This window comes from Ranitomeya imitator, chromosome 1, assembly GCF_032444005.1.
Source record: "Ranitomeya imitator isolate aRanImi1 chromosome 1, aRanImi1.pri, whole genome shotgun sequence".
Taxonomy (NCBI): Eukaryota; Metazoa; Chordata; class Amphibia; order Anura; family Dendrobatidae; genus Ranitomeya; species Ranitomeya imitator.
The window spans coordinates 615,320,652-615,333,198 of NC_091282.1; the positions used below are offsets into that span (position 1 = coordinate 615,320,652).

Here is a 12,547-nt window from a genome sequence, read left to right on the forward strand (position 1 = left end):
GAGAGCGGATCAATAATGAGTCTCTGCAGGCAACAATGAAGCATGGTGGGGGCTCTGGCTGCACTTCAGTACATGGAGCTTGAGATTTGGTCAGGAGTAATGATGTGCTGAATGCTGAGAAATACAGGCAGATACTTATCCATCATGTAATTCTTTCATGGAGGCGTCTGGCTACAATTTTATTCTACAGCAGGACAATGAACCCACACATGCAAACAATGCCATGAAGTACAAATAGTCTTGGAAGTGATGGTATGTCCTCTGCAGAGCCCTGATTATGATCGCGTCTATCTTGGATTACATGAAGAGGGAGAATGATTTGCACAAGAGACAGAAGATCTGGGGTCAGTTCTCCAAGATGCTTGGAACCTCCATGCAGTGCTCAGTCACTAATTGTGCACAAGAAGACAAAAGACTGTCACACCAAATATTGGTGGGATGTACATTTCTTATTTGTTTATTCACGTCATTTTTTTAATTGATAAAAATCGACTATTAAAGCTGCTACAGGTCCTTCTAAAAAAATTAGCATATAGTGTTAAATTTCATTATTTACCATAATGTAATGATTACAATTAAACTTTCATATATTATAGATTCATTATCCACCAACTGAAGTTTGTCAGGTCTTTTATTGTTTTAATACTGATGATTTTGGCATACAACTCCTGATAACCCAAAAAACCTGTCTCAATAAATTAGCATATCAAGAAAAGGTTCTCTAAACGACCTATTACCCTAATCTTCTGAATCAACTAATTAACTCTAAACACATGCAAAAGATACCTGAGGCTTTTATAAACTCCCTGCCTGGTTCATTACTCAAAACCCCCATCATGGGTAAGACTAGCGACCTGACAGATGTCAAGAAGGCCATCATTGACACCCTCAAGCAAGAGGGTAAGACCCAGAAAAAAATTTCTCAACAAATAGGCTGTTCCCAGAGTGCTGTATCAAGGCACCTCAATGGTAAGTCTGTTGGAAGGAAACAATGTGGCAGAAAACGCTGTACAACGAGAAGAGGAGACCGGACCCTGAGGAAGATTGTGGAGAAGGACCGATTCCAGACCTTGGGGAACCTGAGGAAGCAGTGGACTGAGTCTGGTGTGGAAACATCCAGAGCCACCGTGCACAGGCGTGTGCAGGAAATGGGCTACAGGTGCCGCATTCCCCAGGTAAAGCCACTTTTGAACCATAAACAGCGGCAGAGACGCCTGACCTGGGCTACAGAGAAGCAGCACTGGACTGTTGCTAAGTGGTCCCAAGTACTTTTTTCTGATGAAAGCAAATTTTGCATGTCATTCGGAAATCAAGGTGCCAGAGTCTGGAGGAAGACTGGGGAGAAGGAAATGCCAAAATGCCTGAAGTCCAGTGTCAAGTACCCACAGTCAGTGATGGTGTGGGGTGCCATGTCAGCTGCTGGTATTGGTCCACTGTGTTTCATCAAGGGCAGGGTCAATGCAGCTAGCTATCAGGAGATTTTGGAGCACTTCATGTTTCCATCGGCTGAAATGCTTTATGGAGATGAAGATTTCATTTTTCAGCACGACCTGGCACCTGCTCACAGTGCCAAAACCACTGGTAAATGGTTTACTGACCATGGTATTACTGTGCTCAATTGGCCTGCCAACTCTCCTGACCTGAACCCCATAGAGAATCTGTGGGATATTGTGAAGAGAAAGTTGAGAGACGCAAGACCCAACACTCTGGATGAGCTTAAGGCCGCTATTGAAGCATCCTGGGCCTCCATAACATCTCAGCAGTGTCACAGGCTGATTGCCTCCATGCCACGCCGCATTGAAGCAGTCATTTCTGCAAAAGGATTCCCGACCAAGTATTGAGTGCATAACTGAACATTATTATTTGATGGTTTTTTTGTTTGTTATTAAAAAACACTTTTATTTGATTGGATGGGTGAAATATGCTAATTTATTGAGACAGGTTTTTTGGGTTATCAGGAGTTGTATGCCAAAATCATCAGTATTAAAACAATAAAAGACCTGACAAATTTCAGTTGGTGGATAATGAATCTATAATATATGAAAGTTTAATTGTAATCATTACATTATGGTAAATAATGAAATTTAACACTATATGCTAATTTTTTGAGAAGGACCTGTATATATATATTTTTTTTAATGCATCCTTACTTTGCCCTGGAAAAATTAAAAATGTTACTCTCAGAAAATGGTTATTCAAATATACAGTGGGTATGGAAAGTATTCAGGCCCCTTTAAATTTTTCACTCTTTATTTTATTGCAGCCATTTGGTAAATTCGAAAAAGTTCATTTTTTTCTCATTAATGTACATTCTGCACCCCATCTTGACTGAAAAAAAAACAGAAATTTAGTAATTTTTGCAAATTTATTAAAAAAGAAAAACTGAAATATCACATGGTCTTAAGTATTCAGACCCTTTGAGTAGAAACACCCTATTGAGCTAGTACAGCCATGAGTCTTTTGTCCCAGGGGGGTCGGCGGGGAAGGAGAGCGGCGGCTGTGACATACTCACCTGCTCCTGGTGAGGTCCGTGCGTCTCCGGGCTCTGACAGCTTCTTCCAGCGTTCAGCGGTCACATGGCACCGCTCATTACAGTAATGAATATGGACCTGACTCCACTCCCATAGGGGTTGAGCCGCATATTCATTACTGTAATGAGCAATAATGGTGAACGCTCAATACAGGAAGAAGTTGTCAGCGCCCGAAGACCAGAGATGCAGGGACCGTGCCAGGAGCAGGTGAGTATAATGGGGAGGGGGAGCATTGCGCGATATTCACCTGTTCCACCACCGGGCTCCGTCTTCCTCGTCCTCTGCAGTGACATTCAGGTCATTCGCAATGACACGATTAGTGTACGCGCCGCCCTCTGCCTGAACGTCAGTGCAGAGGACTCGGAAGACACAGCGGCACCGGAACGAGGATCGGTGAGTATTGCAAGTTTTTTTTTTTTAATCGCCGCAACAGTATATGGGGCAAATATCTCTATGGAGCATCTTATGGGGCCATATTCAACATTTGTGCAGCACTATATGGGGCAAGTGTCTGTATGGAGCATCTTATGGTGCCATAATCAACGTTTGTGCAGCATTATATGGGGCAAATATCTCTATGGAGCATCTTATGGGGTCCTTATTTTCCTTTATGCAGTACTTAATGGGGCAAATGTGTCTATGGAGTATCTTATGGAGCCATTATTAACCTTTTTGCAGCATTATATGGGGCATATTTTAATATGGAGCATCTTGGGCCCATCATGAACTGTATGGAGCATTATATGGGGCTTCTGATTCACTATGGATATTCAAAAACACTTAACCTACTGATGTCTCAATTAATTATACTTTTATTGGTATCTATTTTTATTTTTTAAATTCACCGGTAGCTGCTGCATTTTCCACCCTAGGCTTATACTCGAGTCATTAAGTTTTCCCAGTTTTTTTGTGGCAAAATTAGGGGTCGGCTTATACTCGAGTATATACGGTATATTTTTGAGTAAAATGTAAATTGTTCTTCTATAAACTTCTGACAACAATTCTTTCAGACCTCAAATAATGCAAAGAAAACAAGTTCATAATCATTTAGAAACAACAATACTAATGTTTTAACTCTGTAAGAGTTCAGAAATTAATATTTTGTTTAATATCCAAGATTTTTAATCACAGCTTTCATGCGTCTTGGCATGCTTTCCACCAGTCTTTCTCACTGCTTTTGGGTGACCTTATGCCACTCCTGGCACAAAAATGTAAGCAGTTCTTTATTGTTTGATGGCTTGTGACTATCCGTCTTCCTCTTGATTACATTCCAAAGGTTTTTGATGGGGTTCAGGTTTGGATATTGGGCTGGCAATGACAGGGATTTGATGTGGTGGTCTCTTAGTTTTTGCCAGAGCTGTATAATGTATGTATGTATGTATGTTGAATTTTCCAAAACAGCTAAAATATCGTCACAGTAATTTTACAGAATCAGTTGACCAGATCTTGTTTTTTTCTGTGTGAATAATGTAAAAATGAACACCACCAAAAACCGTGGCAGAAATGCATTTTTTTTCACTATTTCACCACACTTTATTTTTAAGGTTGTCATGCTTATTGAAGAAGGAGAATTTTGCCCTGAATTTGGAACAGGTGATCACCGATTATTGCTGCGAGAGTCTATCATTGTGCACTATGAGGAAGGCTGACCAAGCACGATTTCTGCTACTCAGTTTTGCCCAGGCAGCACAGCAGTGCGTGGATGCTTCCCTTATTAACATGGACTTGGCAGTATCCATATGTTCCCAGGATAGCGAGGACATTGCTGTGAGTAAACCTACGTTTCCACCTTCTGATTCCAAACAATATGCTCTTACTGCATCTGCCCTGAACTTTGTGAAGGCTAAATCTACATTAATGGCAGCCATAGTTTGCTTAAGTGTCACCCGAAGTCAAAAGCCAGCCAAGTCTGGACTGTCGTGGATTGAATTGAGAGGCAGCAAGAAGGAAAGTCCACTAGAGATAGAAAACATCGCTAAGGAGTGTGACTTAATACTGTCAGAGTTTCCGGTTTTACTACGGTTCCTTACTTTAATGTCTGTGCCTTTTCGTGAGGTTTCCCCTGAAGTTTGTGGGTTGAGTGGTTTTCTCTGCGGGAAGCCTTGCATTGCCTCAGTTCTTCTAGGACTCCATGCCTCATCAGCCTCTGTTGTATTATCGGAAGCTTTCCAGGATGTACTGACGAAGAAAAACTGGAAGAGTGCGCTGCAGCTCTTAAGTCTGTACGTCGGTGACGTAGATCTACAGCAAGTTAGAGATGCTCTTTTGTGTTGTGCTGCTGCTGAAGGTAAAGTTGGTGAACGCCATACTAACATTATTGAAAAGTTGTTTGGTTTTTTTTATTAATAATTCTCAATTGTGTTATGTTTAGAAAAAGAAGGCTGGAGATACCTCTTTGCTGTTCGTGATGCTGCTTTAAGAAGCAGACTGGCTCTTAATTTTCTGGACAGATGGCCTTTGGATGCCTGTGAAGAGATCCTGTCTTACTGCGTTTGCGAACCGGATCTTGAAGATGGTCTTAAACTGGAATTACGAGCCAAAAGAAAGGAACTGGACATGTATCGGAAGGTATTGCCCCCAAAAATCAAGACTTTTGAGTCCGTCTGCAAATAATCTGCCAGGTTGCAAGTATCAGACATTGGACAGTTGCCAAATGACGATTTGTTAGAGGGCCATAATGGAATTACACTAGTTCTGCCCCATGATGATGATTCCTTAGAGGGTGGTGATGGAAGTAGGGTGAGTGACACCAGCGTCTCATGATTTGTTAGAGGATTGTGATAGGAGAAAAGTGAGTGACAGCAGCACCCGCCTCACAGCTTCTATCACAGCCCTCAAAAAGAATGGTCTTTAGAGGATAGCACTGGTGCCACTCACCCTGCTTCTATCTCCATACCCTGATAATATAAAGACAGCACAAAGATGCAGTATGTCTAACAGTAATTGGGGATCAGGGTGAACATTTTTGTTTTCAGTCTGAAGGTACATCTAAACTTGCGAAAAATATTTGCAGGGGCGACCTGCAAAGAAAAGAATGACTTTAGATTTTCTCATTACTTTTTTTTTTTATTGTAGATACTAAGCCTACCGAAAGAAGGCGCCTGGGGAAGTTGGCAAGATTTAAAGGAAGACTGTAGTAAGGATCCTCAGGCTATTATCACAACTATCTTAGAAGCGAAGGTATAGCACCAAAAGATGTTTTTTGCTTATCTTATTGAAACAGCCAAGTTTGTACTAAGGTCAAAGTCTGTAGAACAAATAAAAAATGCTTCTTGTCATTCATTTGTTATCCCAATTGTTCTGCCTCGTGAGGGTTAGTGATCCAATACTAACACAGGTCAGTATAACTTTCCATGACCTGTTGATGGACTTGCTTAGCCGCTCTGAGATTAGCAGTACACATATCTGTTTGGCGGCTTGTCATTTTGCAGACTACCATCTCTCCCCATCAGGTTAGGTCACCATCTTTGATGTTGGTTCAGGAGCTGAGCCTGCATCTTTCCTGGTAGAAAGCAGCGATCGGAGTTGAGCTCTGCCTGCTGCTTTTAACACCTTAAATACTGCTAGCATAAATAGAAAAATAAAACAAATCTGTTGTGTGTCCACTGGAAATATGGAACCTAGAATATGTTGCACAACCAAAGGATATAAAAGGGAAATTTCCACAAATGGAATAAAAATGGCAGGGAGTTGTGTGGGGAATGGCGAATACATAAACCAATTGGATGCACATGATATAAAAAAACTAATACAAAAGAATACTTCCCTGCCATTTTTATTCCACTTGTGGAAATTTCCCTTTTGTTATGCATTATTGAAAATGTAAAATATTTAGCTATATCCTTTGGTCGGGTATCATATTCTAGGTTCCTTAAATGCTGCTGTCAAACTTTATTATTTTTTTACACCAACACAACTAAAAATACAATAATCTATCAAAATGGTATCAATCAAAAGTCATTCCTTAGCTTAGGAAAAAAAAGTTCCTACACAGGTTCAATTCTATTTTTTTTTTTATTAAGTTTAATTTTATTGAAAATGTAACTTAAAAACTAAAGCTATACCGCTTTGTTAATTGTACTGGCCTGGACGGTCATCCTGCCCGGGGATATGTCGACAGAAAAAAAAAACCAAAAAGTTATGTCTCTTGGATGCCAAAAAAAAATAGCAGTGTCAGGATGGGGTTAGCGGAGATGTCATTATTTGCATTCACTATGTAATCTGTTGTAGGATTATTTGCTGTGCGAGGACTGGGGAGTTTTTTATCCGATACCTATGGATCTTCTCATAAACCTGTACCACGAGCATCTGTTACATCTACTGGGAAACAAGGACACTGAGAGATCTGTGCAGGTAACGGATCTTCCTGTTACGTCTCCTGCTAATGGTTTTCTTTTAGCAGCTTGTAGGGCAGTTTGAGCGCGCCGGTCACTTTCCCCTCTTGTGATTTGTCTTTACAGCTGCTGAAGAGAGTTGAGGACCACAATCTCCGTTTATCCATCACAGAGCAAGCACTGCAGCAGAATCCAGGCATATTCGCCAGTCATTTCTTATCGGAGTACTTGCTGGCACATTTTTCAGATAATCTCCTGGAGATGCGTTGTAATGAGATTAGGAATATATTCTTGGGATCTCGGGTAAAGTATAAGTGTTAATACGGGGGAATATTTGTCCAGGACTGCACTCTTTCCAGGACTTGGTCCTTTGGCAGCTGGATGGGAGCTTGGAGAACCTTAGCTGATGCTTCCCGACTTCTCTTCTCTCATCATTGACACATGATGCATATGTGACGGTACGCCAGGTCAGCTAATCCGCAGGATATGCGAGTGCTGCCAAGAAAGAGGACGGTTTTCAGGGCTCCCATTCAGCAGCCAATAGATCGGGTCCAGTGAATTGATTTAGTATCAACTCTACTGACCATTTATTCATGGGATAGGAGGCACAATCCCGGAAAAATGTTAGGTTTCAATCTGGACCTTCGTTAGTCCAAACGGATTGCATGGCACCAGACACATGGTGCTACATGTTGTGCTGCTGACATTTCTTTATTATTACTCCTCCTGTTTTATTGGCACTCCATTTGAAGGAGGTCCGCATTGTGGACCAAAATGTCATTTATTATTTTTCCAGGATTTTTTTTTGTGTAACCTTGAACAAGTTGACATAAGAAATGCGGAGTTCCTGTACTTGATTTGCATACACAGAGGAAGTGTGCTCAAGCACCCGAATACTGGGGGTGCCATGTACCCCACTATGTATCCACAGGATAGATAATTAATGTAGGATAATTGGGGGTCCAACACCCGTCATCCCAATCGATCAGCTGAAATCTGCTCTGGCAGTGGCCACATATAGGCAATGTACACGGTGGTAGACAGCTGCTCCTTACGTTTAGTCTGCTGCCGAGTACTGCACTTTTTATCCAGAGAAGATTTCCGCTGATTAAAGGAGGTTATTTGCTGGAGACACACCACTCTCCTATTAAAGAGAATCTGTCAGCAGGTGTTACTGTTTAACCTGATAGTAGCATAGTTTAGGGGCAGAGAGACTGATTGTATTGAAACTACAACAAGCTGCTCATCAAGTGACACGTTTAGATTCAGTGTTTTATCAGCAGGAGATTATCACTGCAGAACAAGTGTCCCATGCCAGGCAGTACAGCTAATATAATAAGAGTAACCCCATCCTCATCACTGATTGGCAGCTTGCTGACAATGTCCACAGGAAGCTACCAATCATGTACCCCCTTAGACGCGGGCTCCAGCTTTCATCCCGCACTTTTTCCGGCACATGACAGCTGATCTGATCAGCCGTTATATGATCCTGACAGCCACGAGTGCAATGTCTGACAGCGGCACGTAACATAAGTTCTTCGGAAGCATGTCATAAACCATGCCCATTGCCGCCACTGTCACATGATTGCAGGGTGCCAATTGGCTTGCATGACAACCAGGGGTCGGCAGAAGTCCCACATGCTTGTCATTGCTGATCTGCTATGAGCGCCGCCCTCTAGTGGCTGCCACTCATAGCAGATGATTTCTGTTACACAGAGCAGGGATGAATCCCTATGTGTAGTACAAGCGATCAGACTATCACAGTTTCAAGTCTCCTACATAGATTATTTAAGCAAGTAAAAAGTAGAAAAAGTTTAAAAAAATATATAAAAGTTCAAATCACCTCCATTTTACCATATTCAGAACTTTATACAGTACAGACCAAAAGTTTCATTTAAAGATTTTCCTGTATTTTCATGACTATGAAAATTGCACATTCACACTGAAGGCATCAAAACTATGAATTAACACATGTGAAATTATATACTTAACAAAAAAGTGTGAAACAACTGAAAATATGTCTTATACTCTAGGTTCTTCAAAGTAGCCACCTTTTGCTTTGATGACTGCTTTGCACACTCTTGGCATTCTCTTGATGAGCTTCAAGGGGTAGTCACCGGGAATGGTTTTCACTTCACAGGTGTGCCCTGTCAGGTTTAATAAGTGGGATTTCTTGCCTTATAAATGGTGTTGGGATCATCAGTTGTGTTGTGCAGAAGTCTGGTGGATACACAGCTGATAGTCCTACTGAATAGTCTGTTAGAATTTGTATTATGGCAGCTAAGTAAAGAGAAACGAGTGGCCATCATTGTTAAGAAATGAAGGTCAGTCAGTCAGTCTGAAAAATTGGGAAAACTTTGAAAGTGTCCCCAAGTGCAGTGGCAAAAACCATCAAGCGCTCACAAATTTTGGTCTGTACTGTGTTTGGTATCTGCGAACTCCTACTGACATGAAGAATCGTAATGGCAGGTTAGTTTTAGCTTCTAGTGAGCATACGGAAAAAAAAAAGCAAAAAATAATTGTGGAATTGCACTTTTATTCAGACTCCCGTGACATCACCACAACAGAGGGGATCCGCCCTTCAGGAACAGGAAACTTACAGATACAAAAGGCCAGCACCTCTCACACGCATCAGTTGGTTTCTTGTTCCTGATGGGACTTGGTTCCTACAGTTACTTGCAGGGAAGACCTCGGATCCCAGGCCTGGCCAGTCGGCTCAGGTAGCGGGGGCGTCCCATACCTCTGCTGGTACGGGGTTCTTGGAAGCTCCACGGTAGTCTCCGTTGGATAGAACATCAGTGAGCGAGCAGCATGGAGCGGAGTCCGGAGGACTGCCGTCTCCAGTAAGAGCCTGCGCCTAGGTAAGTATACTCCCTAGGTCTCGGCAGCTCCGGTAGTGCGACAGGTGCAGTGATCTGGTCCGGCTGTGTCTGGGCATGCCGGGAGGCGTGGCCGGGACCTTGGGCGTGCGGAGGCCCGTCCTCGGGCATGCCTGGGGGAACCTCTGATGCATTCTGCGTCTTGGGGTTGCCGTACTGACGTCGGGGGGCAGGGCCAAACATGCGTCCGGGTCACCGACTCTGAGGGCGCTTGTCTGCGCACGCGTGGGTCCTTCTGGCGGTGGCTAGGGTCAGGAGACTCTGGAGCCCTGCTCAGGTGGGTCCCATCGTTCTGCGACCTGAGCACTGGCTGGGGGTGGGGGATTCTGGGGGGGGGGGCGAGGCATGACCTGCTGACCCGGATTCAGGGAGGAATCGCAGATATGTTGAACTCCATAGGGAGACGATGCTTCTGACCCATTACTCATAATGGGTGCAAGCGAGCAGCAGCCACTGTAGCAGGAGGAAGCTGCAAGCCAGCACGCTATACAGAAGCCTTGGGCCCGACAAAAAACCCGGGATGGTACAGGTTGGGGCCAACTGAGTGATCGATTCAGCCACAGGAGCTCTTCCACATGGAAGTCAGTGACGTCGGCTGAGAAATCCCTCCCTTGTGATCCGGTACCTATGTTCTGCAGGCGCTGGTAAGTGATCTTCGTGAATGTTCACTCAGTGAATCAGCCTTCTCCTTAAGTTTTCATTCTCTAGGGGAAGAAGTGCATAGTTAAGGCACAGCATAGGCAATGCGCTCTCTGTGGATGCCCCCTACTGGACTCTTGTCCAAAAAAGTTATGTTCCCCCTGTTTCCAGCAGACTGTGAGGTCTCGGGAAGGGGGGGAGGAGTGGAGTGGCAGTAGTTCTATGTTAGACTATATTACCTCTTGCTATCCCCCCTCAAGCTGCAGAAGAAACTCCCAACTTCGCTGCAACTTCAAGAGACCTCATTAGAACAGAAGTGAAGGGGTCCATAAGTTCCCTGTCTCAAGGAGAATGTTCTTGATGGAAAGAGCATAAGATAGACTTTCCAGAATCAGATTCATCTGCTGTTTGGAGGAGGAATGAGGATTCCTGTGATTCATCTCCCTCATCATCTTCATCTGAGGAAGACTCTGGTCACCTCTGCCTCCAACTAGATCGCGTGGACAAATTAGTGAAGGCGGTTAGGAGAACAATGGGGATCGTAGAGCCCAGGCCAGAACTTTCCATGCAATATGTCATGTTTAAAGGATTGGATCAGAGGGAATGTAGATCCTTTTCCTTGAATGGAAAAATTCAGGATCTGATTCTCCGGGAATGGAAGAGGCCGGAAAAAAGGTGGCTCCTTGCCTCCTGCTCTCAAACATAGATACCCCTTTGACAACCCGGCCAGTAATACTTGAGTAAAACCCCTAAATTAGATGCAGTTGTAGCTAAGGCATCAAAGAAATACTTCTGACCCTTTGAGGATATGGGGACCCTAAAGGTCCTTTAGAAAGAACGGCGGAAACATTCTTTAAGGGGACTTGGGAGATGGCTGCCGGATCCCTGAGGCCAGCGGTGGCTTCCATTTGTGCGGCCAGATCATTGATGGTCGAGGAGGGAGCTCCACAAGAGACTACTTTGGGAGTCCTTCCAGTAATTCAGAGGGCCGCAGCTTTCCTGTCCGATTCTTCAGTAGATTCAATCAGGATGGCATCAAGAGAAGCAGGTCTTTCCAACATGGCCCGCCGGACCTTGTGGTTAAAATGCTGGCCATGGGACATCCAGGCGAGGTCTAAACTTTGTGCTATCCCATGTGAATTGGAATATCTCTTTGACCCCGTCTTGGACGAGCTGCTGAATAAGGCGGGAGACGAGAAAAAAAATTCCCCAACCAATTGTCCTCTTCCTATTGGCGTCCCTTCAGCAGGAGAAAGTTCGGTTAGGGAAGGCCTACCAGGCACTATTCCAAGTGGGATGACAGAAAGAAGAGATACAGGCTTCCTGTTAAGACGTCCTTCACGAGAACGCAAGAAGCCATCTCAATGACTAGCAGGGTGTGATCTCATCGGGACTATAACTAAAAAAAAATTCAGTTCCAGGGGATAAATTCAGGATAACTCCCTTCCGGTCCTCTCACCTAGAGCAATCTGCCCTAGAGTCGGAAATAAGACTGTGTCATAAAGAGGTCCTGGTGGAGGTACTGGAATCCGAGAAGGGTAGAGGTTTTTACTCTACCCTGTTTTTGGTTCGGAAACTGGATAACTCTTACAGAACCATCATCAATCTTTGGTCCCTCAATAAGTTTCTGATAATTCGCCCCTTTAAAATGGAGTCAATTGGCTCGACAATAAAGATGATGTTTCAAAACTGGGAAAATCCTCTTATGGTGGACGCCTTCCTGAGGAAGTGGGACTTCAACCTGGCCTACGCATTCCCTCCATTATCCCTGTTACCATTAGTAGTGAGGAAAATCAGAGAAGACAGGGCAAGGATTATACCAATTGTCCCTTTTTGGCCCAGAAGGGCTTGGTTCTCGTGGCTAAGGACTGTCAGTCTGCGATCCCTGGGTGCTTCCAGATCTTCCGGATCCTCTCTGCCAGGGCCCGGTCAACCATCCACAAGTAGCGGGGCTCCACTTGACGGCGTGGAGTTTGAAAGGGCGTTGTTGAGGGATAGAGGTTTCTCCCCGAATTTTTAATTTTTTAATTACCCTGCCAAAGAGTAGGACGTTAATTACAACTAAGATCTATGCTAGAACCTGGAGACAATTCTTAGCTACTTTTGAGTTTAAAGCTGAAGAGGGGGTACCTATAGGGCAGATGCTAGAATTTCTTCAGAGGGG

General features: G+C 43.8%; 1 protein-coding gene across 1 annotated transcript in view; it reads left to right on the top strand.

The window, feature by feature from the left end:
* The window catches only part of ZFYVE26 (zinc finger FYVE-type containing 26), a 155,252-nt gene that overhangs the window by 82,587 nt on the left and 60,118 nt on the right, over positions 1 to 12,547 (top strand). Inside the window, exons 12-16 of the mRNA XM_069726414.1 lie at positions 4,076 to 4,818; positions 4,903 to 5,099; positions 5,607 to 5,711; positions 6,762 to 6,884; positions 6,992 to 7,168. Of these exons, the coding sequence (XP_069582515.1) occupies positions 4,076 to 4,818; positions 4,903 to 5,099; positions 5,607 to 5,711; positions 6,762 to 6,884; positions 6,992 to 7,168 (1,345 nt within the window). The remainder of the gene's footprint in view (positions 1 to 4,075; positions 4,819 to 4,902; positions 5,100 to 5,606; positions 5,712 to 6,761; positions 6,885 to 6,991; positions 7,169 to 12,547) is intronic.